The sequence below is a fragment of the Lissotriton vulgaris genome, chromosome 6 (genome assembly GCF_964263255.1).
Source record: "Lissotriton vulgaris chromosome 6, aLisVul1.2, whole genome shotgun sequence".
In the NCBI taxonomy this organism is placed as follows: Eukaryota; Metazoa; Chordata; class Amphibia; order Caudata; family Salamandridae; genus Lissotriton; species Lissotriton vulgaris.
This window is the reverse complement of record NC_141694.1, coordinates 81,764,180-81,791,898: the sequence shown is the minus strand read 5'-3', so window position 1 is coordinate 81,791,898 and position 27,719 is coordinate 81,764,180. Positions and strand designations below refer to the sequence as shown.

The window sequence follows — 27,719 nt, the reverse complement described above, 5'->3', positions numbered from 1 at the left end:
AAATGGAGATTATTTCATGTTATGATCTATGTCCCATAATCAGCAGCAATAGTGGAGAGGACAAACCATCTGTCCACTGGAAGGACACTGTGGTATTAGAAGTTTATTGTGATTATGCCAGTGTCTTTTACTAACACTTTGAGACAGATTTCACTGCAGCATCACATGTCATGGTCTCACAATGCTCTAACTTAATTTGCAAACAAGAATGTGTTACTGCGAGCAGTTGAATGTGTCCTGCTCTCCTGGTTCCAGTATATGTCTCACCTAACCAATTTCCAATTTAATACGATATACTTAATTGCTGTGCCAATATTGTGATTCCATTTTGTGTGTGTTTTGTTTCAGAAGTTGCTCTGGTATTTGATTCTTTGGTGACTGAAGATGGATCGGATGCTGCCTGACCTCTGTGGGTCCAGCCCCTCAGACCCACTTCCAATCTGGGAGCATGGGAGCATCGGGCACTGCTTCAACCTGCTGGTCCTGAATGCCCTTCCACACATTCTGCTAGCTTTAACTAGTGTCTGCTATCTGGGCACTCCCAGGTAGGTATACACCCTCTAAAATGGCAACCTTGCTATGCCCCTTCCTCACTTTTCACACCCACATCCAACTGACCGCGGTTTCAAAGGTTAACACTGTAATTGATACTGGATTCTGTTACTTTCATTCTAACTGACTGAATGCCACTTCAGACCGTGGCTAGAAGGACTCTATAGGCTTCTACCTCTTGGCGTACTTCAGCACCAAAGCAGCAGTACCACCTTCTCTGCCCTGCCGTGCTGAGTCTGCTTCTCTAGCCCCCGTGCCATAATACTGCATGGGAGTGGGATATTGCCAGACCAATGAAAAGATGCCTCGTGGGAACATGGGAGGGGGCTGAATGACATCAAGCTTACCGGGTAGGTGAGTGGGCAGGCCGGAGGAGGTGCTGACCGCGAGGAGAGGTGAGTGTGGGCTGCAGAATAGTTTCAGTGAAAAAGAAACAAGCAGGTGAATGAGGGGCAGGGTTAAGAAGCAAAGTGGAACAGGCTGTCACAGGGTATTCACTGGAAAACTGGGCAAGCGAAAGTAGAAATGTCAAACACAAGCTCTCCCATGCTCTCCTGAGCAGGCCACAGGCCCAGCTCTCCCATGCTGCTGCACTGCCCTGCTTCCTCCTCATTTTTCTGAGTGCTATCACCAGCTTTTGCTTTGTTTTGTTTTTACCTTACTTTTTTCTCCTTCCTTCCCCCATTTTCTGAGTGCTTTTCCTGCTTTTGCCTTATTTTTTGATTGCTTTCTCTTTCCTCTTCCCCATAATTCTGAGTGCTTTCTCCTGCTTGTGTCTCATTAGGTGTCGTGTTTGGCAGCGCTGTCTCAGCGAGACTAAAGTAATGTGTATGTTGGCTTCAACTTAATGTAATCTGTGTTTCTGCTTGCTATAGGCTTACTTGTGGTAGTCTTCCGTGTAGTCCCGAGACAGCGGCTCCTAACTACAGTTACGTTCCGCTGCTCGGTGTTATCCATGCATGTAGGGACTACTTCCTTGTTTCGCGGTTCACCACTGCGTCTTTATTTCAGCTTTCCTGTGGTGCCAGGTTAGCAGTGATGTTTTATTTCGCTCCAGTTTCCCCTAGGGTCGGCTCTTCAGCAGCGGGATCTTCTTAATAAACTGCTTCCTCCTGCTGTCACTTTCCCGACGCTCCCCTCCCTCTGCTCAGTGTCTGGACTCTGAGCGTTCTCGGCCTCCCACCTTCCGGCCGGGTGCACTGAGCTGTGAAGAAAGCGCCTCAGGCTACAAGCCGTCTGCAGCCACAGGGCACAGCCTATCATCAAGGGGCTCTTCATCCCGCCCATTACTGCCTAAAACTGTGCTTTTGCGCCCATCGGGTTCACCTTATTTAATTTAAACATATCCGTCGTGCAGCAGTTTTTCTGTTTACAGGTACAGACAACGTGGGCTGTGGCATGGAGTAGCCCGACTGACTTCAAACTTGCTGAACTCATGGCACCCCGGGCCACGTCTCCCAAGGCATCGGCCACCTCTTGCAGTGCTCCATCCCTTGCACAAACAAGTGCCGTTTCCTGCTCACCATCTCTTACGGTGCTAAGGACCAACACCCCCAGTGGGGCACACTCAACACACGGGCCAGGCCCTTACTGGGAATAAAACCTAAATGGCTCCTGAGGCAAACTGGGCCGCGCCTAACAGACGGATCTGAAAAAAACAGGTTAGTATTAGATTCCTTACCTTAGAATATCCCTAGGCGTCAGACTGGATCCGGAAACTTTTGCGTAACAGTACCCCTGTGCGTCGGTAGGCGTCGTCTGTGGCTCCGCGTCAGTCATCGGCGTCGCTTGCGCCGGGATGACGTTGCCAGAGTACTTAGACGCGCTGACTTCAGTTCTTCTATTTTCCGCACCAGCTAAGCGCAGATCCGGAGAAGTAGTACCATTTCAGTAATTTTTTGACTAAAACTTTGATCTTTTGAACTGTTTTTCGAGTCGATTGACTCCGACGGTGCCGGTAGGGATGCCCGGGTTCAAACCCTGCTCCAAGTGCAGCCGATTGATGTTGGTTACCGACCCCCATCGCCGGTGTCTTCAGTGTCTAGGCCTCGACTACGACGACCGAACCTGCTCCGACTGCCGGGCCCTGACGTCCAAGGCTAGGCGGGAGCGGTCCCGCAAGCGGCTTGAGCTCCGGCAGTCGGCCCGCGCCTTTCAAGGTCACGGTCCCACAAGAGGTCGTGGGACCGGTCACGGGGTCGGAGCCCTCGTAGTTCCGAGAGTCGGCATCGGTCTTTGGGATCAAGATCCTCAGGTAAGAGGCATGAGAGGTCGGAAGGCGTCATCGCTCTTCCGACCCACCCAGACGCTCGCGAGACGCGGCCGGGGGTTCGGGTGACACCACCCACGCGGCTCCGATGGAGTCCCGGGCATCGCGGCCTGCCCCATACCTTCCAGTCCCTGGGCATGACGCAACGCCAGAGGAGATCGAGCGCTACCTCATGGCCATGAGGTCTCTTCCTCCTCCGCCGGGTTCCGTGGCGCCTTCGGGCCCAGCGGCCTCGGCTGGGGGGCCTAGCGGGTCGATGTTTTGGCTCCGACGCCGTCGGGTGCTTCGGCCCCGGCGCTGCCGGCGACTTCGCTCCCGGCGCCGCAGGCCCTCACCGGATCTGGTTTGGGTTCCGGGTCGTCGCTGGTCGACCTCACGAGCGCCGGTCTCTAGGGTGTCGCCCCCGGCGCTGCCTCCGGGAGATGCTGTCCTTGATCCTGCCCTCGATTCTGTTCCGGCGCTGGAGCGGCGCTGCTGGGCACCGCTCTCGACGTCGTTTGGAGACTTTTACTTCCACGAACCGGCCCCATCCTTTGAACCTGCATACCAGGAGATGGGTGACGAGGGGGATTGTGAGGGGTCTGAGGACCCTCTGGCACAGGAGTGTCAGTCTCAGCAGGACTGGACAGGTGAGCTTGGGACTGCCAGTGGGCTGGACACCTCGCCAGACACTGGTTTTGTCTCCCCTCCCACCGTGGCTACGGAGGAGGGGGCTGCCTACAGTGTGATGCTGACGCGGGCGGCCAAGGCCTTGGGCCTTGAGCTCCCCGTCACGGCCGTGAGGACTAACCTCCTCACTGAGGTCCTTAAACCGCAGTCAAGCTCAGCTGAGCCTCTGCTGCCGTTTAATGAGGCCTTGTCAGACGTTCTTTTGGGCACTTGGTCAAAGCCCGCTACAGGTCAGCCTGTAGATAGGAACGTGGCCAGACGCCACCGCCCGGCTCCGGGCGACCCTTGCTTCCTGTCCACCCACCCCACCCTGAGAACCTGGTCATCCAGGCCTCCAACTCCCAGAACGCATTCCCGATGGCCCCGCCCGATCGGTAATCCAAGAGGTACGAGCAATACAGTAAGAAAGTATTCTCCTCCCTGAGTTTGGGACTGCGGTCAGTCAACACCGCATGCCTCTTGGGCCGCTACACCCACTCTCTGTGGGACACGGTTGCGGACGTGCTGCCAGAATGTCCAGCGGAGGTCAGGACTAAACTCACCCAAGCCCTTGTGGAGGGTCGAGATGCAGCACAGTTTTCTATCCAGTGTGGGCTGGATACCACGGACTCACAGGGCAGAGAGATGGCAACGACGGTGGCGATTCATCGCCATGCCTGGTTGAGGTCCGCCAACTTTTCGGCCGATGTCCAGAACACTCTTATGGACATGCCGTTCGATGACCGTCGCCTATTCGGCGACAAGGCAGACCATGCTCTTGAGCGCTTTAAGGACTCCAGGGCTACGGCCAAGTCCTTGGGCCTCTCGGCCCAGCGCCAGCAAACGGGTGCCTTTCATTTCTTTCATGGCCAAGGAAGGGGCGCTCCCACACGTGCTGCCAGCCACGCACCGCAGACTAACATCCAACGTGGTGGCGGCCGTGGAAACCGCTGTGGCGGCGGTCCGGGACAACGGCTAGGCCAGTCAACACCTTCCCCTGCAGCATCCGCCTCTAAAGCATCCCAGTCCATGCTTTCAGGCCCATGTGACACCAGTGGGGGGCAGGGTTCGCCATCACCACTTCCACTGGCGCACTGTCACTTCGGACAGGTGGGTGTTGGAAATCGTCCAAAGGGGCTACTCCCTCCCCTTCAAGACGAACCTTCCAGCCATGCCACCGCAATACCACCGCGTGTCGGGGGACCACTTGCAAATTCTGCTAGAGGAAGTTACGGCCCTCTTGGCCAAGGGGGCCATCGAGCGCGTTCCTGGTCCGGAAGTAGGGTGTGGTTGTTACTCCCACTACTTTCTGGTACCCAAGAAGGGCAAAGGGGGCCTACGCCCTATCTTGGACCTACGGAACGTCAACGGCTTCCTCCTGAAAGAGAAGTTCAAGATTCTGACACTGGCTCTGGTCTTAGCTGCCCTGGACCCAGGAGACTGGATGGTAGCGTTGGACTTGCAGGACGCTTATTTCCACATTCTCATCCTGCCGGCCCATCGGCGCTACCTGCGGTTCACGGTAGGCCACGAGCACTTTGAGTTTACTGTGCTCCCCTTCGGCCTTACCAGCGCCCCACGGGTGTTCACGAAGGTGATGGCGGTGGTCGCAGCTCATCTGCGCAGGTTAGGGGTTTCAGTCTTCCCCTACCTCGACGACTGGTTGTTGAAGGCGGGCTCGCCCCGGACAGTCGTCAGCCACCTCCAGACAACGGCAGACCTCCTGCACCAGCTGGGGTTTTCTTTCAATGTGCTGAAGTCACACATGTGCCCCTCTCAGAAGCTCCTCTTCATCGGAGCGGTTCTCGTCTCAGCACAGTTTCGGGTTTATCCTCTCGAACAGCGGGTTATGGATATTCAGGCTCTGATTCCGATCTTTCAGCCGTTATCCCGAGTCTCGTCAGGTTGACGCTGCGGCTTCTGGGGCTGATGGCCTCCTGCATCCTTCTGGTGCATCACGCCCGGTGGCGGATGCGGGCTCTGCAGTGGGACCTGAAGTTTCAGTGGGCCCAGCATCAGGGTAACCTGTCCGAACATGTCCTGATCTTGGATGGCACTGGGAGACGGCTGCAGTGGTGGCTCACGGACCGCGATTGGGTCAGCGGCAGGTCCCTCTCCTGATCCCAACCGGAGCACGTAGTTGTGACGGACGCGGCCCTCCTAGGTTGGGGAGGCCAAATAGGAGAGGCGGAGATCAGAGGCCTCTGGTCTCCGGCGGAGTCCTGGCTCCATATCAACCTTCTGGAGCTGAGGGCGATTCGTCTAGCACTGAAGGCATTCCTCCCCTCTGTCCGGGGGAGCGTAGTGCAGGTGTTCACGGACAACACCACCGCCATGTGGTACTCCAACAAACAGGGCGGGTGGGGTCGTGGACCCTCTGCCAGGATGCTCTGAACGCCAGGGCGGACGTACTCAGCCGGCGGTGCATGATGGATCACGAATGGCGTCTGAACTCGGATGTGGCGCAAGGCCTCTTTCTGCAGTGGTGAGAGCCTTGGTTAGATCTATTCGCCACAGAAGAGAACGTGCAATGTCATCAGTTCTGCGCGTTGGAATTTCCAAGGCGGCACTCGCTCGGAGACGCTTTTCATCGCGAGTGGAGTTGCGGTCTGTTGTACGCCTTTCGGCCTATACCATTTCTGCCCAGAGTGCTGAAGAAGATCAAGAGCGACCGGGCCCAAGTTATCCTTGTGGCTCCGGACTGGTCACGAAGGTACTGGTATCTCGAGCTACTCAGTATGTCTGTCGGTTCCCCGGTTTGTCTGCCTCTTCAGAGGACCTTCTGTCGCAGCAGCAGGGGACGGTCCTCCACCCGAACCTGTTCAGTCTCCACCTACATGCTTGGAGATTGAGCGGCGACAGTTGAGGCTATTTGACTTGCCTCCTCAAGTCTGTACTGTGATTCTAGCTGCCAGGCGTCCATCCACAAAGTCGGTATACGCCTGCAGGTGGAACAGATTTGTGGCATGGTGCACAGCAAAGGCTGTGGATCCTCTCTCTGCCCCTTTTTCTGACGTTCTTCTCTTTCTTCTTTCTCTTGCCCAGCAAGGCTCTGATCTGGGCACTCTCAAGGACTACCTTTCTGCCCTTTCAGCCTTTTTAAGGCTACCTGATCAGCCATCTTTGTTCAAGTCCAAAATTGGTTAGGTTTTTGAAGGGCATCACACACATGTTCCCCCCTGTTCCATTCGTGATGCCTCAGTGGGACTTGAACCTTGTTCTTACCTATCTGATGTGTGCTCCCTTTGAGCCACTTCATAGCTGTCCTCTTCGCCTTCTTACTCTGAAGACTGCTTTCCTGGTGGCCATCACCTCTGCCAGGAGAGTGAGTGAGCTCCAGGCTCTTTCTTCCAAACCTCCTTTCCTTTCTGTCCACCCGGACAAGGTTGTGTTGCAGACAAGACCCAAGGTTGTCACAGCCTTCCACATCTGGCAGTTCATCACCTTGCCCTCCTTCTTTCCGCCTCCGCATCCCTCAAAGGAGAAAGAGCGGCTCCACCGTCTGGACCTAAAACGTGCGCTCTCGTTTTATCTGGATCGCACACGACAGTTCCGGGTGGATGACCAACTCTTTGTTGGTTACGTGGGCGCTAGGCAGGGACGGGCGGTACACAAGCGGACCATCTCTCGGTGGGTCGTGTTGTGTATCAAGGCATGCTACTCCTTGGCTAAGAAGGAACCTCCTGTTGGGCTGAGGGCCCATTCCACTCGGGCCACAGCGGCTACTACTGCCCTGGGTCGGGGAGTCCCCTTGCAGGACATTTGTCTGGCAGCTACGTGGGCCTCGCTGCACACGTTTGCAAGACATTACTGCCTGGACAGTCAAGTCCAGAGGGATGGCTTCTTTGGCCGTTCCGTCCTCCAGGACTTTCTGGTGTGATTATTGGTTTGCAGACCCACCTCCGGGGTTGGTATTGCTGGGGTATCTATTCTAAGGTAAGGAATCTAATACTAACCTGTTTCTTTCAGATGAACAAGTTACTTACCTTCGGTAACAATATATCTGGAAGAAACAGTAGTTAGTATTAGATTCCTTACCGCCCCACCCATCCTCCCCGTTCTGCGAACCGATATCTAGGGTTAAGGTCATCCCCTTTCAGGGCCCTAGTTTCATGGCACCAGTGTTGGTTTTTATCATGGCTCTGCGTTTCTGGCACAGAAAAGCTGTGTATAAGAACTGACGTCAGCGCGCGAGGGCGGCGTCTAAGTACTCCGGCGACATCATCCCGGCGCAAACGATGGACGCGGCGCCGCAGACGACGCCTACCGACGTGCAGGGGTACTGCTACGCAAAAGTTTCCGGATCCAGTCTGACGCCTGGGGATATTCTAAGGTAAGGAATCTAACACTAACTACTGTTTCTTCCAGATATATCGTTACCGAAGGTAAGTAACTTGTTCATCTGTCTTCGAGGCGCTCTAGGCGAGTTTGTGCACATTCTTCCCAATGTTCACTTTTTTACAGTTTTCCAGTCTGCCTTTATCCAACTCTTCAGCAGCGGGATCTTCTTAATAAACTGCTTCCTCCCGCTGTCACTTTCGCGCAAGTCTCTTTCCAGCTCAAAGCGTCTTCCCCGTCGGGGGTGGCTCCCCTCCCTCTGCTCAGTGTCTGGACTCTGAGCGTCCTCGGCCTCCCACCTTCGCGCCGTGTGAGCTGTGAAGAAAGCGCCTCAGGCTGCAAGCCTTCTGCAGCCACAAAGCATTATTCATTGTTATGTAATCTTATGTAAACATTTTTCCCAATGTTCACTTTTCACATAGCTTTACAGTCTGCCTTTATCCAACTCTTTTATCTATTGAAGAAGATTTTCACAGCTTAGCCCGATATTTTTTTACTGTAATCAAACCCGGCCATGTAGGAAAACCTATGCAGAATTTTTATCTACAAAGCCGAGCTTTTCCAGATACATTGGTATTGCGTGGAAGAATCATTCACCATTATTTCTGTGAAGTATATATCATAGAGGAGGCTATGGGCCCGAGCAGCCTCTGTCCCCCCCCCCTCAGTACTGTTAGCCCTCCCCGCTCCAGTGGTGGCGCGCCCCCTCAGCCTGGCTGGCTCTGCCTGCTCTGTCCCTCCTCCTGCTTCGGCTCAGTGTGCTCGGCTTGGGGTTTGGGCCTCTCTCTGCTCTGTCGGGATCTCCGCTCCAAGCGTGCCTCCTCCCCAGAGCCTGGAGAGATACGGCGCTGGAAGCCCTGTGCAGCAGGCGGAGGCAGTCCGAGCCTTGCCCCCTCCTCGTCCTAGAGAGCCGGGCTCTGGCTGCAGGGGGTGCCGGCCGAGAGTGCAGGAGGGGCCCTGCCGCCGCCTGCCATGCAGCCTGTGGATTGGAATTGCCGTTTCCCCTGGAGGGGGGCTTGGCCTGCTGTGTTTTTTTTCGCATTATTTTTCTTTCGGGCGGGTGGGGCCTCCCACGCTCTGCCCCAGCCGGATCCCGGCGAGAGAAAAATGAGCGAGGAGATGGCGGCTTCTACCAACGAGTGAGTGCCACATTCAGCAGGGTGTTTTGGGGGGGCGGGGGTTCAGGTGGGGGTGGCGGTACATGTGGGGTGTGGGTGTAGTACGATGCCTCCTCCTGCCCCGGGAAGCATTTCATAGCCAGACCGTTGTTTTAAAGAAGCATCAATAGTGGTGGGTATGTTTTGTGACAGCGCCTCATGTGTGGGGTACGTCCTGCCCGGAGGGGCGCATGCACTGGGGTATGGAAGGGGTTAACGTTCATTCCAGAAGTCTGCATGCATGTGTTGCTAACATGGTGAACTGTAGGAGAAGTGCAGCGGCTGCATTCCGGGCTTTGAAGACGGCATGCATGTGCTGGTACAGCCTGCGCTGAGGCTGCCATGCAGTGCCGCATTCCTAGCTCGGAAGAATGCATACGTCCGCGTCTCCTTCCAGCCATAGGGCCCCGTTGATTGCCCGTATGTTTTGAACACCAGCAGTTCCAGCTGCTGCTTGCTTGGGCTTCTTAGCACTAACAGTTACATGCATTAGGCAGGAGTTTGGTTTCACGCATAGGCAACTATGCTAAGCTTTCTTCTCCCAGGAAGCTGGGCCGGTTTCAGCCAGTAACCCAGATAAAATGACTTGTGCAATGGGATGTAATGATCTACCCTATAAATCCCATCTGGAGGAATGCATTCCTCTTATCGCCCGTGAATATGCTCACAGGGTCGGAGCCGTGCTGTTTGCGATTGCTCACCCTTCAAACTGTTGTGTTGACTTGTGTTCTGCATTTGAGCCGGGTTTTACTGGTTAGTGTGAGGGAAGAGTGCCTAACCGAGCATCACTCACACCAACCAGTCTATCATGCGCTATGCATTTGACATGGGGCGTCTGGCGAAGCACACTGGACCCCAGAGATGTTCTCACGATCCCTAGTATTAAAACTCATATTTCTAAAAGTAACCACACTGGGCTCCGTACTTTTGATCAGATATGTGTCATACCTACCCATCCATTGGAACAGGCGTGTGGAGCCAGCTGCCTGGGTTATTGGGCTGTTTAGGTGTAATGCAGATGTTGAGCCCTGCACTTGTAATGCTAGATTGTTTAGAAGCACCATCTACACAAGCATACCCATCTGATGGCGTGCTGCTTGCAGTGGGGCCGAGATGTCCATCCATGCATTCCTAGCATCAGCCCATTCATGTGCTGCATGCAGGATGGAGGAAGGATGACAAGCCAGGCATCAGTTGATGGTCTCCTTACCTTGGAGAAAATGTCTATGGAGCCACATTACTAAACAATCAGCCTTGACACACATTGTTAATGTACTCCCTGTATTGAGTGTTGGTGTCTTGGAAAGCATGTCTGCTGCCATTCCGTGAACACAATTGAAACACTGCAGTGGTGGTGTTAAGACAAGCTGTGCTTATTCTCCTGCCCCCAGGCTGTGCTTGCTCTCCTGCCCCCTCGCTGTGCTTGCTCTCCTGCCCCCTCGCTGTGCTTGCTCTCCTGCCCCCTCGCTGTGCTTGCTCTCCTGCCCCCTCGCTGTGCTTGCTCTCCTGTGTGTGTGGCTCTGGGTGTGTATGTGGCTCTGGGTATGTGTGTGGTTCTGGGTGTGTGTGTGTGGCTCTGGGTGTGTGTGTGTGTGGGGGGGCTCTGTGTGTGTGTGTGTGGGGGGGGGCTCTGTGTGTGTGTGTGGAGCTCTGTGTGTGTGTGTGTGTGGAGCTCTGTGTGTGTGTGTGTGGGGCTCTGTGTGTGTGTGTGGGGGGCTCTGTGTGTGTGTATGTGTGTGTGGGGCTCTGTGTGAGTGTGTGTGTGGGGCTCTGTGTGTGTGTGTGGGGGGGCTCTGTGTGTGTGTGTGTGGGGGGGGGGGCTCTGTGTGTGTGTGTGGCTCTGTGTGTGTGTGTGGCTCTGTGTGGATAGCTTTTTTGTGTGTCCCTCTGTGTATGGATAGCTTTTTTGTAGGTGGCTCTATGTGTGGGTGGCTCTGTCTGTGTGAGGGTGGCTCTGTGTAGGTGGCTCTATGTGAATGACTGTGGGCGGCTCAGTGTGGGTGGCTCTGTATGTGTGTGTGGGTGGCTTTGTGTGGGTGGCACTGTGTGGGTGTAAATGCAATAGGTCATGCATTTTCGAGCAATTAAGCTATGGGCATTGTAAAAGACAATGCCATTTATTTAACGATTAAGCTATTGGCAATGTAAATGACAATGCCATTTATTTATGATTTAAAAAAAAAATGTCATGAGCAATGCCAATAGCTCTACCTTTAATAATGCCGAGACCATTGCATTGTAAATGCTTGTTTCTGCTTTCTAGTGGTCCCCCCATGTTTGTCAGAGTGATTTTGTGCTTTTTCTGCGCTTGTTATTTTTTTACTGCTTTCTTCTTCCTTTACCCCCTTTTTTCTAAGTGCTTTTCCTGCTTCTGCCTCATTTTTGGATGCTTTCTCCATCCTCCCCCCCCCGATTTTCTGAGTTCTTTTCCTGCTTTTGCTTAATTTGCTACTGCTGTCTTCTTCCTTTCTCCCGTTGTTCTGAGTGCTGTTTCTGCTTTTGCCTCGTTTTTGACTGCTTTCTCTGTCCTTTCATCAGTTGGTCTGAGTGTTTTTCCTGCTTTTGCCTCGTTTTTGCTGCTTTCTCTCCCCCCCCCATCACACTTATTTGAGAGCTTTTCCTGCTTTTGCCTCATTTCTTAACTTTCTCTTTCCTTTTCTTCATTTTTTCATTTTTCTGAGTGCATTCCCTGCTTTTGCCTGTTTTTTTTTACTGCTTTCGCCGCCCTTTCCCTGTTTTCCCAGTACTACCTCATGCTTTTGCCTCGTTTTTTACTTTCTCATTTATCTCCCCCTTATTTTTGAGTGCTTTTCCTAATTTTCACTGCTTTCTCTGCGAAGCAGCTAGAAACTGCAGCGCCTTGAGACCCTCATGGCACCCAGCTCTTACTCTCTTTTGATAAAACCAGCCTTTACATCCAACTCATCTTTTCAGAAGGCATGAAGACCATTGCTGCTTGGATTAGGGCCAACTTCCTTCACCTGAATGCTGAGAAATCAGAAATTATGTTGTTTACAGGCGTAGCAATAATCTGGTCACCCATTTATTGGCTGGAGGAACTGGGCCCGGCCCCCACCCCGAAAACAGTGGTCAAGAATCTGAATTGACCAAAAGTACGCTCAAAGCACATGGCACCACTACCACAGGAACAAGTTTTCACAGACTCAGTCTACTTAGAAGAGTGTTCCCTCGATTACCACATTCCACACAAAAAACACTGATGCAAGCTCTAGTGCTAAGCTGACTGGACTACTGCAATGCATTGTTGGCCTCGGCCAATGAGGCTTCCTTGGACAAATTGCAAGTAGTCCAGAACACCGCTGCCCAATTAGTAGCAAATGCCCCTCCCAGAACAGTTTCTATACGGCTTCCAAACAAACTCCACTGGCTCTCTGTGAGAAAACGAGTAAAATTCAAGATCTGTTGCACCGTTTTCAAAGCTCTCAATGGGCTGGGACCCCCTTACCTGTCTGACAAACTGTCAAGGTAGAAACCCTCTAGACCTCCTCGGTCAGGATCTAAGTTACTTCTCGGCACCCCGAGAATTAAAAGAGCTTGCATGGGTGGCAGGGCGTTTATTCACCTTGCCCCAACTCTCTGGAACGAACTTCCCTTCCAACTATACGAATGCCAGAACCTCCTACATTTCAGGAAGCTCCTAAAAACCTATCTTTTCTGAGGTGTATTTGTTTGGCTGAAGCACACTGCCTCAGCGCGGATATATCCCTGATGGGGTGATTTGGGTGCTATATAAACTCATAAATGTCAAATATCAAATGGGTGATTTTCCGTTCTTTGTAAATCCTGATTGATTGATGGCTGTGTGTAATAGACCAATCATAGAAAGGCTGAGGCAAACATTTTGTTAGGTTATCGTAATCCTGTTTATTTTATGGAATTTCACATTAAACTTGTTATTCAAAATTCCCCAAATCACCCCATTATGCTTAGTTTTGTAATAAAAGATCGGTTGCATAAAATACCTATCGCAGGAGCAGCGTAACACTTTGATTCATATGTACATTCGAATAATTTAGACTTAATTGTTTAGATTTTTTCCATAGGATTTCTTTTTGATGATGTAGAACTTAATTCAAGAACTATTTACTTTCAAACTTCTTGGATTCAAGATTGTAGTCTTCCGCAATATCTTCTTCATTTGATATGTCTTCATTAACTTTGGTCAATTGCCTTCATCCTATACATGTTTATGTAGATAAAAATTGTAATTGTGTATATTCTCTAACATTATTTGTTGTTGATTGTAGATTTCCTGGATATGAACACCATCCCAGACATGCTTGGAAGTTTCGGATCACTGTGTCTTTCCTCTTTGCTGTTCTTTGCATCATCAGTATCACTCTGGTGGCTTTCTTACAAGAGCAGGGATCAATTGCCTTGGAAGTACTGATTGGTGGAATCTCAGCATTGGCCTGGATCACTCACGGCATATCCCTACTCATGCTCCACAGGACAGCAAATTGCATCTCTAGGGGCCCCTTTGCCTTGGGAGTCATGGTACTTCTTCCTGTGCCATCCCTAGTCATTACGCTTGTGTGGTATAGCCGTAATGGATCAGCATCATACCCTGGGCAGCCTGGACCCATTTTGAAACTTATTGTTGTATGCCTCCAACTGGCCTGCATTGCCACCTACCTACTTGCGTTTGTATCTCCCATTCCCACCCATCAAGACTCTATCGCCATCAACAACCCCACGCAGGGTTCCCCCAATCTCATTGATTCAGAGACTCTGGTGCCCGAATGGCAGAAGACTGATGTAAATAATGAGAGTTGGCTCTCACGTTTCTTCTTCCTCTGGATGAATCCTTTGTTGAAACGTGGACACCAAAATGATCTGAAGCAGCCTGACGATATCTATCATTTACCATACAATCTCCGAACGCAAACAGTCCGCAAACGCTTCAATGCCTGTTGGCAAAGAAAGAATGCCATCCTGAAGGAGGTACCTGTTTTTTCCAAACAAGATGGCAACATCAGACATCTAAGCCCCACGAATAAAGCAAGTGGGAATGGCCTTCCTCATGGCACTTCAGACATTCCGAAGGAGGTACGCCTCTTTTCTGTACTCCACTCAACCTTTGGCCTGAGGTTCTACTCTCTGGGGATTGTGAGGCTATCAGCCAGCTTCATGGGCTTCGCAGGACCTCTTTTGCTTAGTCAATTTGTTAATTTTATAGAAACACGTGAGGAACATTTGAGCTACGGACTACTCTATGTCATTGGGCTCTTTGCAAGTTCCTTTCTTGCTGCCCTATTACGAAATCAATTTGTCTATGAAGTGCACAAGGTGGAGCTGATGGTCAGAGCTGCGTCTGTCTCCACCATCTACCGCAAAGCTGTGAGGGCCAACAGCAGTAGCCTATCCTGGTTCTCGACTGGTGAAGTTGTCAACTTCATCAGCTGTGACTCTGAGCAACTGGCTGCCTACTGCCTGGCCTTTCATGAAGGTTGGGTCTTGCCAACTGAAATTGCTATTATTTTCTGTCTGCTGTACCAACAAGTAGGGCTGGCATCCTTGGCAGGGCTGGGACTCACACTGCTTCTCGTGCCAGTAAACAAGTGGATTGCCACACGTGTCATGAAAAATGACTTCAACTTAATGGAGCACAAGGACACTCGTCTTAAGGTAAATTCATTTTCTAGACATTAATTTACTCCTGCGCCTTCACTCCAGTACTGTATGAAATAAGATCAGAAGGTAGAATATCTCTGCAGATAATACACCTACTACACTACTTATCTCATTTTGATTCTGGGATTAGAAACTAAAATTTTCTAAAAAAGTACCAAGTAGTCTTTGGATGTGTGTGGAGTCCTGTGCATGCCTTTCTTGTCAGATTGCAAGGTATAATTACAATAGCAGAACAGGTAGTCTTTACATGCAGCTTTAATGACACACCAGTAGTCAAGAGGTGTGACTTCTAGTATACAAAAGGGACCTTAGAAATACTTAATGTTACAAACTAGTTTGGCAAAGGTAATCAAACTTGTAGGCTTTTGAGCTTAACATAAAATCCTTTTTATTTGAAAAACCACTCAAGACTTTAATCTGTTTCTTAGCACAATGCAAATGGTCTTGAGTTCCATGGCTACCAGTGTTTTGGTGGATTCAGGGATTGTCTGTTCATCACGGGACAGTACTTTAATCAAACAGATGCCATCTACACATAGGAACATGGACAGAAACAACCGCAGGTCAAGGAGAGGGGCATGTTAAGGAAAACCAAAATGAGAACCCTCAAATGTTTTGACAGAAGCAATTAACATAAAAAGGCCTGGTACTGAATGTTTCCCTACTTTGATGTTCATGCACTGGTCTCTGTTATGAATGCGAGGCAGCAGCTGTGTCTTGTGTTAGTAAAGGCTTGATTGTTGATGCACACTGTGTCCATGATATGTTTATTGTATCTACTATGATTGCACATGACCAGTCCACCTCCTGTATTCATTGAATCCCGTGTTGTTTATTAATCTTCCGCATTGTGTGTAGGGTTAATACTTTGCATTTTTGATCCTTAATACCAAACTACTCCTAAATACATAACTTTTAGTTTATCAAGGTTGGAAAGCCACCACTCTTGCTTTTATACCTATACTCTCTAAGATGAATCACTATTGTAGTCTTGTCCATATCTTTCCATAGTCTCTGCAATTTGTACTTCTCTGCCTATGCTATCCCTGGGAATTATGTATTTTAATTTCTCTCCCTTTCTTTTAATAATAATGAGAGTAGGCCTTTCATACCCACACGGCTGATGACAAATTTATCAAAGGCTTTCAGTGGCCTAGCTGCACTCTGCTTTCTACTCTATCTGCTTTGGTTATATGTTAGCCTTTCTCCCACACCAAATGATTTCCCACAGTCTTTGAAGGAGCAATCCCAGGCCTGTGTGCGTTCATCTCGAGGGACCAATGTTTATCGAACATCGTTCACAATACATGAACATTCCACAGAAATATACAACTCCCCAACTAGCCATAACAAACCTAGCATAAATAGAAATCAGCATTAACCAGCATTAACCAGTTCATCTTGAGGTTCCCTACTTAAATCAACTTCAACTCATATGTTTTACTATAATTTTAAAGTACTCCAAATCAAAGGGCAATCTTTATGCTCTGTTGCTTGACCTTTGACACCAGCATCCACCATTATGCGGTGGACTTGTTTAGTCACAAGACCCTGCCAGGTGCAGCTCCTGATGATCTGCTCTCAAAATGCATAATTAAATTTGCCAAATGTCCATACAAAGCCTCAGAATACCTGAGATACCGTCATATACTCAAGACCAAACATCTTGTGCAGGCACAAAGTTCATAGGCCCACATATAATCATCTTCTGACCATGTCCAACCATGCTAAGCTCAGGCTCAGCAATCCTAAGCCCAGGCCCAACAATATTATGGCACAGCAGAGCCAACTTGTGCCCAGGTTCCTCCATTGCACAATCATTATATGCCCTAGCACAACATTCATAGGCCCAAGTATAATCATCGTATGCTCCGGCTGAACCATCCTATGCCCAGCCCCAACCATCATATGACAGGCTCAAACATTGTACGCCCATGCACAACCATCAAATGCCCAGTCAGAACCATCATATTCTCTTGTACCTCCATATTATGCCCAGTATAAAATCATGTGCCCAAATACCACCATTGTATGCAGAGAGACACATATCATATTACCTGGTATTACCATTATATGTGTGACACAACCACCATGTGTCAGGTACAAGCATCAAAGGTTCAAAATCTTCATATGTCCTTGTAGGAACATCACAGCCACCCACCAACACCCCCCAGACAATAATAACTATTCCCTCAGTACCTCCTCCCAACACACACCACACAAGCACCAAAAATTCCTACACTCCCACCCTTAAGCACACGCCATACCAAACCCGCACATCTACTCCCACCCGCATACATGCTACTCAACACACGATCACTCAGCAAGCACACAACCAAAATATGGGACCTTCTAAACAGCGACACACACCCAACATCCTCTTCATCACAGAGACCTGGCTCAACCCCTCACCCCTTCCATAATCGCTACAGTAATCCCAGCGGGCTACATGATCAGAGCATTAACCAGTTCATCTTGAGACCCCCTATTTTAATCAACCTCAACTCACATTTTTTACTATTATCTTTAATATTTTCACATCTTTGCTGTTTTTTCACTTTTGCGGATAACATGTCGGAATCCTCTAAAAAAGGACTTTTCAGATTATGTAGATCTTGTGTTAAGAAGCGACCGCACACTGAAGATCCCCATAAGGACTGCAAGATTTGTAGAACCTTCTCCACTAAATCTCTTAAAGGCAGAAAAGGGTGATTGTTAATATGGATGCTGTTGGACTTGGCATGATTGGCTTATTTGATTTACTTGTCAGACCTTAGTACAGTGCACCATATGTGCCCAGGGCCGGTAAATCAAATGCTGCTGTTGGGCTTGCAGAACAGATTGTGCCACCCACAGAAGCAGCTTGTAAAGTGTGTCTCAGGCCTGCCATGCCAGAGCCTGTGTGCAGTCTGTGACTGCCATGTCGACTTGGCAAGTGCACCCACTTGCCAGTCCCTAAACCTTCCCTTTTCTACATATCAGACATCCCTAAGGTAGGTCCAAGGGCAGGGTGCATCGGGTGTAAGAGGTAGAACATGCCCTGATGTGTGTGGCATGTCCTGATAGTGAATTACAGCAATTTTCGTTTCTCACTAATGCAAGGCTACCTGTTCCCATAGGCCAGAATAGGCAGTTTGATTATAACATCTCATAATCCTAACTGACCCAGGGAACATGGTTTAAAGTTGAATTTAGTATGCCTGAACTCAGAATGATAAAATACATATTTCAGTAAAGTTGGTTTTAACCTTCTGTGTTTGAAAATACCACTTTAGTAGGTATTTTCTTACCTAACCATCCAGCCTGCCTCTGCGAGATTGTGTATTGTATGTCTGGTTTTGTGAGTGGCAGTGGCTGGGGTGGCTACAGGAGATAGCGTGAGGCAGCACAGGGCTGAATAGACCTATCTGCATGTAGAGTGGTGGCAGGAGTAGCACCTGGGCCTGAATCGGACTGTGCCTGCCTTCCACAATGCTGGCTCCACCGCCTGTGGTGTGTTTGATGACCCTGGCCCACCCTGCCAAAGGAAAGAAGGAGTCATGTAGACAAAGTGCTCCAGGACTGCACAGAACTGGTTTGGACTAGGTACAGGACCCTCTGCCTTCAGAGGGCAAAGGATTTTGCATGGTAAATATTGGGGCCCAGACCCCAAGATTTTAAATCACTTCTGGGAACACAAGACGAACCTTTGCCAAGGAGAAGTACCAAGGAAGCTGCAGGAGTTTGGACAGACCCTCTGCCAGTGTGCTGTTTGCTGGGTTGGCCTGCAGTGGTTTCTTTATTGCCAAGGGAAGGAGAAGGAACTTTTAAAGAACTATCATCATCTTGCAGAATATTACTCCAAGGGCTTGATTTGAGCTTGCCTCCTGACCGAAGTCTCAGGGATACCAGACTTCACCAACCAATACGTAGATGACAGCCCACTTTCAAGATCAGGGTCACAGTGAAACAGATCTTAGATGGATTGTGCTGGATAGACACTTCATTCCATTAGATACCAACAATGTGGCTGAATTCCTCTTAATCAGGGAACAGCGTTGGGTGGAATGACTAAAAAGTAGTACACGTGGTCTTAAAGGCTGTATCCCCTGGTTTCAACTACATGGTATTATGAGAAGATAATGTGAAGTAAATACCTGCATACATTCCAACTACATGGCACTATGAGAAGATAATGTAAAGTAAATATCTGCATACAAGTATGTATGGATCTTGTCCAAGGGAACATGATACTGAGCAGAGATATGAGGGTTCAGGGTGTCTGTAAGACATATGCACACCCTGGTAACTTAGAGGTGTGACATACCTATAAGGCTAGGAATCACACTCTAGTCCCTAACCGTTATCTAACTATGACCGATGATGAACTGCTTTATGGGATGATATATGCAAACCTATAAACAAAGACTGACTGCAAATGGCAGCAACACTGAGATCGGTGCACATGTGTGTTTGAATTCCCTAAGGGCAGTAACTGTAATGATACACGACCCTATATTCCGGACCGATCTTAATCTGGGAGTCCGCGAACATATGCAGTGATGTGCCCTATACACTAAGGCCCGCTGTCTTTATATCTATCTATAAAGAAATAAAGAATTGGATTCTCTTCTCCCTTCCTGCATTGACATCTCTGAGATGAGCTCAATTTCATACATATGTGATCCATATTAAATTTGGGGCTAGCAGGAATACACCTGAGTGAGATTTTTATAACGTCCTCTAGACCGATACTAACACTGTGACTTCTCCAAGATGGCAGATACTATACAGACTAAGCCAGCGCCCACCATTAGTCCTTTTACTCTCTCTAGTAAGTTCCATGGGAGCACAACAGAGGCGGTCATGTGACCGGGAATTACGTCTAGATAATGGCGTCTCGGAAACACGGACCGCGTCGTCGGAGGGCTGCCAGTGGGAGCAAATACCCCGGTGTTTCTTGTGACTAGTAAGTGATAACAGCCGCGTATACGCAGGGAGAGGTCTTGTGGTGAGAGTGAAGTCTACACACCTTTTTTGTTTTTTCTTTCAAAACTTTTTATTATTGAAGTTCTTGAATCATAATTTCGGTTTAGTAAGAAGCAAATGTGTATATTGACAACCAAGGAATACAATTTATAATTTACAAAATACAATTTCCAATATTACTCAAAATACGATTTCCAAATTTTGTCAAATTTCCTTATTCCCCCAATTCGCTGTGCATAACGAAACTCACCTATTCTTACATTTCTCATTTTCTGAAGCCAAGAATTAAACGTAGGAGCTTGTGTTAATTTCCAATTCTGGAGTACTAATGACCTCGCTACTACCATCACAATAAATAATAGTTTAACCATCTGTTTCAATAGTCCAAGATCAGAATAATATCCATAAAGTATTAATTTAACGTTATAAGCAATCTGAATCCCACAGTATATTTGTAAATATTCGAAAATCTCATTCCAAAAAGGTACAATTTTAACACAGTGAGCTATAGTGTGGGACCAATTAGCGGGACTGTATTGCTGACATCTAAAACAGATGGCACTAATATTTACATACATTTTAGAAATAACGGCAGGAGTTCGATATAGGACCCATTTACTAAAAAAGCACATTCTCCTCCAATTCGAACCTCGAAGAACACTAAAATTCAATTTATTTATACATTTCCAGGTATTCATAGTAAGAACATGATTTTCTTGTTCCTGCCATTTTTTAATGACTCTCGTACTGAGATCTAATTCAATATGTTGTGCTAATAAACGTTTCCATGCTCCTGGCTTCTTACTCTGAGGAATCAAAAACAAATCGTCACACAACTGACAAGGGGAGTCAATCATTCTTGGCTCGACTTGTCCTAGTACTTTGAAAATCGAAACATATGAATTTAATAACATAAAGTTCCCGGAAATTAATTGGTGCATCTCTCCGGCTAACAGCCAGGCCCCTTCTCTTACAAAATCTGATAGAGTACTAAACCCAGCCCGCTCCCATTGAAAGACAATATCTGCTCCGATTTTGATTCCCATAAAGATGAGACCGTTCCTTAGAGGGGTTCTAGAATTAAACTGCGGGAGAGAGTACCTTTTTAGAAAAACGTCGCGACGTTTAAAAAACCAATACATCATTTTATATCGGGTGAGTTTTGGTGATTTAGGGATGTGTAGAGGAACTGGTGTTTGTACCTCTTGACTAATTTGGTCACAAAAGAAATTGATAAATAATTTTGGACTCTGCATTCCTGATTTAAATCTGTCTAAGTATTGGGTGAAATATCCACTGTAATAATCTCTAAGATTAGGAACTCCCAGTTCGGTGTCCACGTACAGTGTCTTCATTGCTATTCTAGGGCGTTTTTTAGCCCATATAAAGCTTGAAAATAATGACTCTACTTTTGAAAAAAAGCTGCTAGGCAAGAAGCACGGAATAGCTGAGATTAAAAAATTTAATAAAGGAAGTACGGACATCTTTATAAGTGCCACCCGTCCCATAATAGTAAATGGTAGTGAATCCCATCTAGTAAATAAGGATTGTACCTTTCGTAAAAGTGGGTCAAAGTTCAGCTTCACTAAATCGGATACCAGGGTAGAAAACATAACTACTTCAGTATTTTTTTTATTAATTCGGTAACCTCCTAAGGCCTCGAATTCTTCAAAAAGCTGTAAAACAGCAGTTTGAGATTGAATATCCGTCTTAATTATCAACATAATATCATCGGCATAGAGTTTAATTTTTGCCATAGATGAAATTGGTGGAGGGATATTTACAGATTCACGGATTGCTGTAGCTAACGGTTCAATAAAGAAAGCAAAAAGGATAGGAGATAAGGGGCAACCCTGCCTGGTGCCCCGTTGGACCGATACTGTGCCTGCCATAACAGAATTAATAATTATATTAGCTCTGGCACCCGGTATAAATTTTGAATTAAACTAATAATTTGTGAGGGGATACCAAAGTGTTTTAGAATAACAAATAAAGCTGTCCACACCACTAAATCAAAAGCTTTCTCTGCGTCTAACAGTAAAATTAAAGCTGGGATTTTTTTAACCTGAAAATAATCTAACGCTTCCGTGAGAAAATGGGTATTGGTCACTAACTGGCGGCCTGCCACAAAGCCATTCTGATCTAAGTGAATAAGATCCGTTGCGATTAAATTAAAACGTATTGCAAGTAATTTAGTGAGGATCTTATAATTGGTATTAAGTAATGTGATAGGCCTGTACGAGTTAGGGTCTTTTGGATCTTTACCTTTCTTTGGAAAACTGACAACAGTCCCCTCCCCGAAAGAATCCGAGACTTGGCCACCCATTAACATATAATTAAATAATTGTAATAATAAATCAGAGAACGCGCTGAAAAAGCTCTTAAAAAATTCAGCCCGAAGGCCATCCGGGCCACATGCTTTGCCAATTGGTAAATTCTTAACCACTACTTCTAGTTCTGATTTAGAAAATAAACGCTGCATTGAATCGCTATCTGCCTGAGTTAGGGAGGGCATATTATATCTGGATAGAAAATTCGAAAGCCTGGAGTGATCTATTATTTGCTGTTGACTGTAAATCTGTTTATAGTGAGATAACATAATAGCGCCAATAGCATCCGTCTGTGATACTTCTACTTGAGTGACAGGACACTTTAAAGAATGGATTAATTTTGCGGCAACTTGCTCTTTTGCCTGCCATGCGAGGAGTTTACCAGAAAAATTACTTTCCTCGTAAATCCTCTGAGATTTTATCGAGAATTGCTGTTCACTCTGTGTAAAAAAGAACGCATTAAGTTCACGTTTAGCGTCATTTAATCTTTTTTGTACATCACTGGTAGGATTAACTTTACGCAGCAGGGTAAGTGAATGGATTTTTTGATAAAGCGAGGACTTAGTTTGTTTGATAGTACGCCATTCTTCTGCATCTTTACTAATTATAATACCACGTATAAAAGCTTTAAATGAGTCCCATACAATATGGAGAGGGGGGTATCAAAGTTACGTGCAATAAACTCAGTAATTCCAGTTTTTAAGAAAGAGATCCAATTATTGTCCTGCAGATACATTTTATTAAATATCCATCTTTTAGATGGCTTAATTTCTTCGCCTAATTCAAATTCAATTAACAACATTGCGTGGTCTGAGAAACCATTGTGGAAATATTTTTGGTAGGAAAATTTTAATAACCTTGAAGCCAAAAAAAAATCTAATCGGGACGAGGATCTATGTCTCCCAGACCAACACGTAAATTCTTTTTTCTGTGGAAATTTAGAACGCCATGGGTCACAGAGATCCAATAAAGATATGTTCTGCATAATGGACCTTCTTGATTTTGGTTTCGATTGTTTCCTCGACATGCCAGTGGAGTCTAATCTTATATCCATAAGTATATTAAAATCGCCACCTATCACTATATCCCCCCTGACTAACAACAGAGATTGAAATAGCTTGTCATAGATTGGGGCACGGTCTTCCACTGGGGCATAAAAACTGACAAAAGTAATTGGTCTTTTCCTATCTTTTATTAAGCACGTGACCCAGCACCACCGTCCTGCTCCTCCATCTTTAAACTGGACAATTTCTGCATCTAAATTCTGATTTAGAAAAATAGCGACCCCACTCTTAGATTCTTGAGCGCATGAAAACCCTCTATATACCGACCAGGTTTTAAACATAGAAAAGGAGCTAATCTTAGCAGCAGAAATATGAGTTTCTTGGAGCATTACAGCAGCTGGTCGTTCTGACTTAATCCAGAGCTCAATTGCTCGGATTTTTTTTTTATTATTCAGCCCATTAACGTTAAAGGAAATCACTCTAAGCCCCCTTATGGTCAGATATATAAATCGTTGATAATTCGTTAGAAAACACATCTTGCCAACTTATTTTTCCATCAAAATCCAACCAGAACTTACATTTTTTCCTTTTTTCCCCTCCCCCCACCCCACACCCCATCTCAGGTGCTCCCCTTCAGCACCCAGCCCTGTGGCCCTGCACTACACCTTCTCCCCACGCTGGCCACCTGACACTCACCCTTCTCATTGAGGCGCCTTGTTGTTGCGCCCCTAATCCTGTGATCCCCCTGTTCCTCACCTACCCCCCCCCCCTCAAAATCATATCTAGTTACATCAATGTCTTATTTGGGCTTAACTCTGCAGCTGACTAAGCATTTCACGTGCCTCATCAACATCAGTGAACAATTAAAATTTGCCTTTTATCAGAACCTTTAACTTTGCCTGCTGTGCCATTGAGGCTTGGACACCCTTTTCTTTAAATAATTGCAAAATCTTTACAAAGTCTTTTCTCCGTCTAGCAGCAGCAGCCGACATATCGGAGAAAATCCGACATTTAGTAGTTGGATTTGCATGAAATTGTCTTTGCTTAAAAGCCTGTGATAAGATTGTTTCTTTGACTCGTACATCAGCAAAGTTAACAATAATTGTCCGAGGAAATGGAGAGTTTGGAAATGGACAAGCTGGAACTCAGTGTGCACGTGCAATTGTTAAGTCTCCCTTGAACTCAGGGATTACCTCTCGAGAAAAGAAGGAAGTAATCCATTGCATCATGTCTGATCCTTCAATATTCTCTGGCACACCTACCACTCGAAGGTTTGACCTTCTATTATAGTTTTCTAACTCATCCAATTTAATTTCAAAGGCTTTTGAAGATTTGGGGCCAGATGTAGGAGCCCTAATACCGGTTGGAAACGGCCGATTTTGGCCGTTTCCGACCGGTATTAGGGTTTTCAGATGTAGGGGGCTGAAAAATACAGAATCGGTATATTTACAGATTCGGTAAAATTACCGATTCGTTAAATTACCGAATCGGTAAATATACCGATTCTGTAATTACAAATGTAGGTGGCACAGTTTACAGTGCCACAGGCCCTTAAGAGTCGGTATTTTACCACACAATCCTATTGTGTGGTAAAATACCGAATTCAGGTGTGCATGCACATCTGTGCATGCACACCTGTGCAATGTGGCACACAGACATGCCCTTAGGGCATGTCTGTGTGCCACATTGCTCACAAGCCTGTACTTGGGGTGCTAGAGGGTGTCAAAGTGACACCCCCTGCACCCATGCAGGATTCGGTATTTACCAATTCTGTAAATACAGAATCGGTATTTCCCATTGATTCCTATGGGCTTCAAAGCCCATAGGAATCAATGGGAAATACCGATTCTGTATTTACAGAATCGGTAAATACCGAATTTTACAGATTTGGTAATTCAGATTTTAAAATTACCTACATCTGCCCCCTTCCCATTTACAGACTCTTAAATACTGAATCGGTAACATTCGGTATTTAAGAGTCTGTAAATGGGAATTACCTACATCTAGCCCTTAGACATAGTGGACACCTCCTTCTGCATAGTAGTCATATTGTCTTCCAGCCTGAAATTCTAGTCTCAGATTCTTGAAATCGTGTTGTAAAAGAAGCCATTGAGTCTTCAATTTTATTCAGATGATTACTAATTACTGCCAATTCAGCTTTTTGAAATTGCTTCATTTCTCTTATTTCTCCTAATATCAAATTTAACATGTCTTTCACTGAAATTTGGAAGTCCCCAGTAGTCTTAGTGTCCATCTCCAAGATCGGACTCTGCGAATTGCATTTGCCATAGCGTCATCATTCGAATCTAATTTAAATGTGGCAAGATAGAGGATACAGCAGAGGGAACAGCCGTAGAAGAAAAAGTTGAGACTTCGTTCACTGCAGTTTTTATATCTAAGGATGGAGAGTCTATTAAATTGACTGCTTCACTAGTTGATGTCATTACATCTGTAGAATTTAAGGGGGTTGGGGAAGTTGCCCGGGTCCCAGCTATATTAGTATTAGTATTAGTATTAGTAGTAATATGCCCTGTGCCCTTTCGCTCGAATAGCGGAAATTGTTTATAGACCTTAGGAGTAGAAATTGCTAGGGCATCTTTAGGTACCTGCGGATCATGTGCCATTGTAGAATTCACACCCTGTACCAGGTACTACTAAACTTGACACAGCCATATCCATTCCAACCACAGGCAGTTCTAATACCTCCGTCACCTCCTTCCCCTTGCTAGTAATCGAGTTACCGGAACCTTGTTGATGAGCCTGTCTTGTGTTCTCACTTGGAAGATTGTTTTCGCCCTCTCCAGAGCTCTCAGAATTTTCAGCCGCAGAGTTTTCCTTCTCTGTAGTAGAACCTGCCAGTTTAGCTTTTTCAAATTTCTCTTTCTGTTGTTGACGTCTTTTTATTTCTCTGGTCCTAGCCGTCAATTGCTTGCCCATAATCAGAAAACAAGGCGAAGTACTCTCACCTCAAAGTCTCTGAACTTCAATCTTTAATCCAGAGAAAAGCAGAGTCAGTGTACGGTATTTTCCGGCGTATAAGACGACCCAGCGTATAAGACGACCCCCTACTTTGCTTGATAAAATTTAGGTTTCGTGCTATACTCGCCGTATAAGACTACCCCCACTTCCAGCGCAGTCCAACGCAGTCCTGCATAGCCATTTTGAGAATGTTAGATTTCAACATAATATTAAAGATTATATAACTATCAGTCATATTAAAACCTTAAAAAGAAGGGTAGTGTGTTTTGTCCCCTTTCTATCTCCATGGACTGAGGAGATCATGTGGTACTGACACTCCCCTCCTTCCGATGAGCATGAGATTTCTGGAAGGAGAGAGAGATCAGCACATGTGGAACACAGTGGGGGCCGCCATCTTCAGAGCTGCCTGTTATATTTCAGGACCTCCTGCTGCCTCATCCTGCTGCCTCATCTGCCTGGGGATGTGCAAGCGGTTGGAGGCGCGTGTGCAGGTCAGTCTAGGCAGGAGTGTTTGAGTGCCCTGTCTTTAGAGCAATCGTGCAGTGTCTGCCATTTATTGCAGTATTATACCTCTACTCGTACCTTGTACGCTTTTATAACCTGCACACTTATCACTTTTTTCTCTTGTAATGTACCGATTGCTACCGCATGTATTTTGGTTGCTCGCTATTGTCACTTTTGATCCATGTAACTTAACGTTTGCTTTTTTCTAATTTGTTCATTTTGTAATTGTTCCTATTACCGGTATATGCTCGTTGTTTGGGTTTATGAAATAAACGGTTCCGCTCCACTGTGAAATGTTAATACGGTAGTTGTGCCTACAGAAACGCCTGTGGAAGCCTGTGGAAGCTTCTCGGTATCCCCGGCTGCCATCTTTAGAGTTTTAGAGTGTCTTATACGGCTTGGGCTTGTGTTGGTAAAAACTTGAAATAGAAATCTAGGTACCGTGAGTGTCTTATACGGTTAGGATCTAAAAGGTTTACCGTACGGTATGCGATTTTATATAGCGTGGACTTTACCCGTTTGTGTCAGAGCGCTTTACAGTAGCAGTATTGATACCAAATGAATATACCGGTACCTAACATAGCAAGCATAGTGACGTTCCAATATCCACCCCAGCCCCCGCGGTGCGAGGGGAGGGGGAGCTCTGGCACTGGGCACGGACGGCGGATTAGAGCCCCCCCCCCGGCTGGGTCAGAAGCGTGGGCGGGAAATGGTGCAGCTCGAACTCGCATCCAAGATCAGCCCCTCGCTGATTTTGTTGGGGGCGTGGCATAGTTTTGTTTTCTAATCCGAGGATGTGTGTGGTCGCACATCTCTAGTTGTGACAAGGCTCCTTGCATTCTATGACTTAGAGGTACCGTAAGTACGTCCACACTACTTGTGATTGTGAATACTCGATCTGGCTCTTAGCACGAAACCTGATCGCTACTTGGCATGTCTTTTTATTTACTAAAGTGCCTCTTAGCACGAAACCTGATTGCTACTTGGCATGTCTTTTTATTTACTGAAGTGCCTCTTAGCACGAAACCTGATTGCTACTTGGCATGTCTTTTTATTTACTGAAGTGCCTCTTAGCACGAAACCTGATCGCTACTTGGCATGTCTTTTAATTTACTGAAGTGCCCTGAAGCCATGGCTGTATGGTATCTAAGTTAGATGCACAGTTGCTGCGAGTCTCTCTGAATGGAGCTATCACGAGCAAGTGATCACTACCGATCAGCCCCTCGCCAAACAATGCTTTGTGGAATGGAAAAAAAAACACGTGTTCTGATGCAGAAGCAGTCTGACACCTTCAGGAGTAGTCCGCGCTATTGAA

The 27,719-nt window shown here is 47.0% G+C and overlaps 1 protein-coding gene across 2 annotated transcripts in view; it reads left to right on the top strand.

Moving 5' to 3' along the window:
- LOC147706829 (ATP-binding cassette sub-family C member 10-like) overlaps positions 1-27,719 on the top strand; it is a 1,327,484-nt gene that overhangs the window by 212,437 nt on the left and 1,087,328 nt on the right. For both annotated transcript variants that reach the window (XM_086925963.1, XM_086925964.1), the window contains 2 exons: positions 349-545; positions 13,233-14,613. In XM_086925963.1, coding sequence (XP_086782089.1) covers positions 385-545; positions 13,233-14,613 — 1,542 coding nt within the window. In that variant the 5' untranslated portion in view covers positions 349-384. The remainder of the gene's footprint in view (positions 1-348; positions 546-13,232; positions 14,614-27,719) is intronic.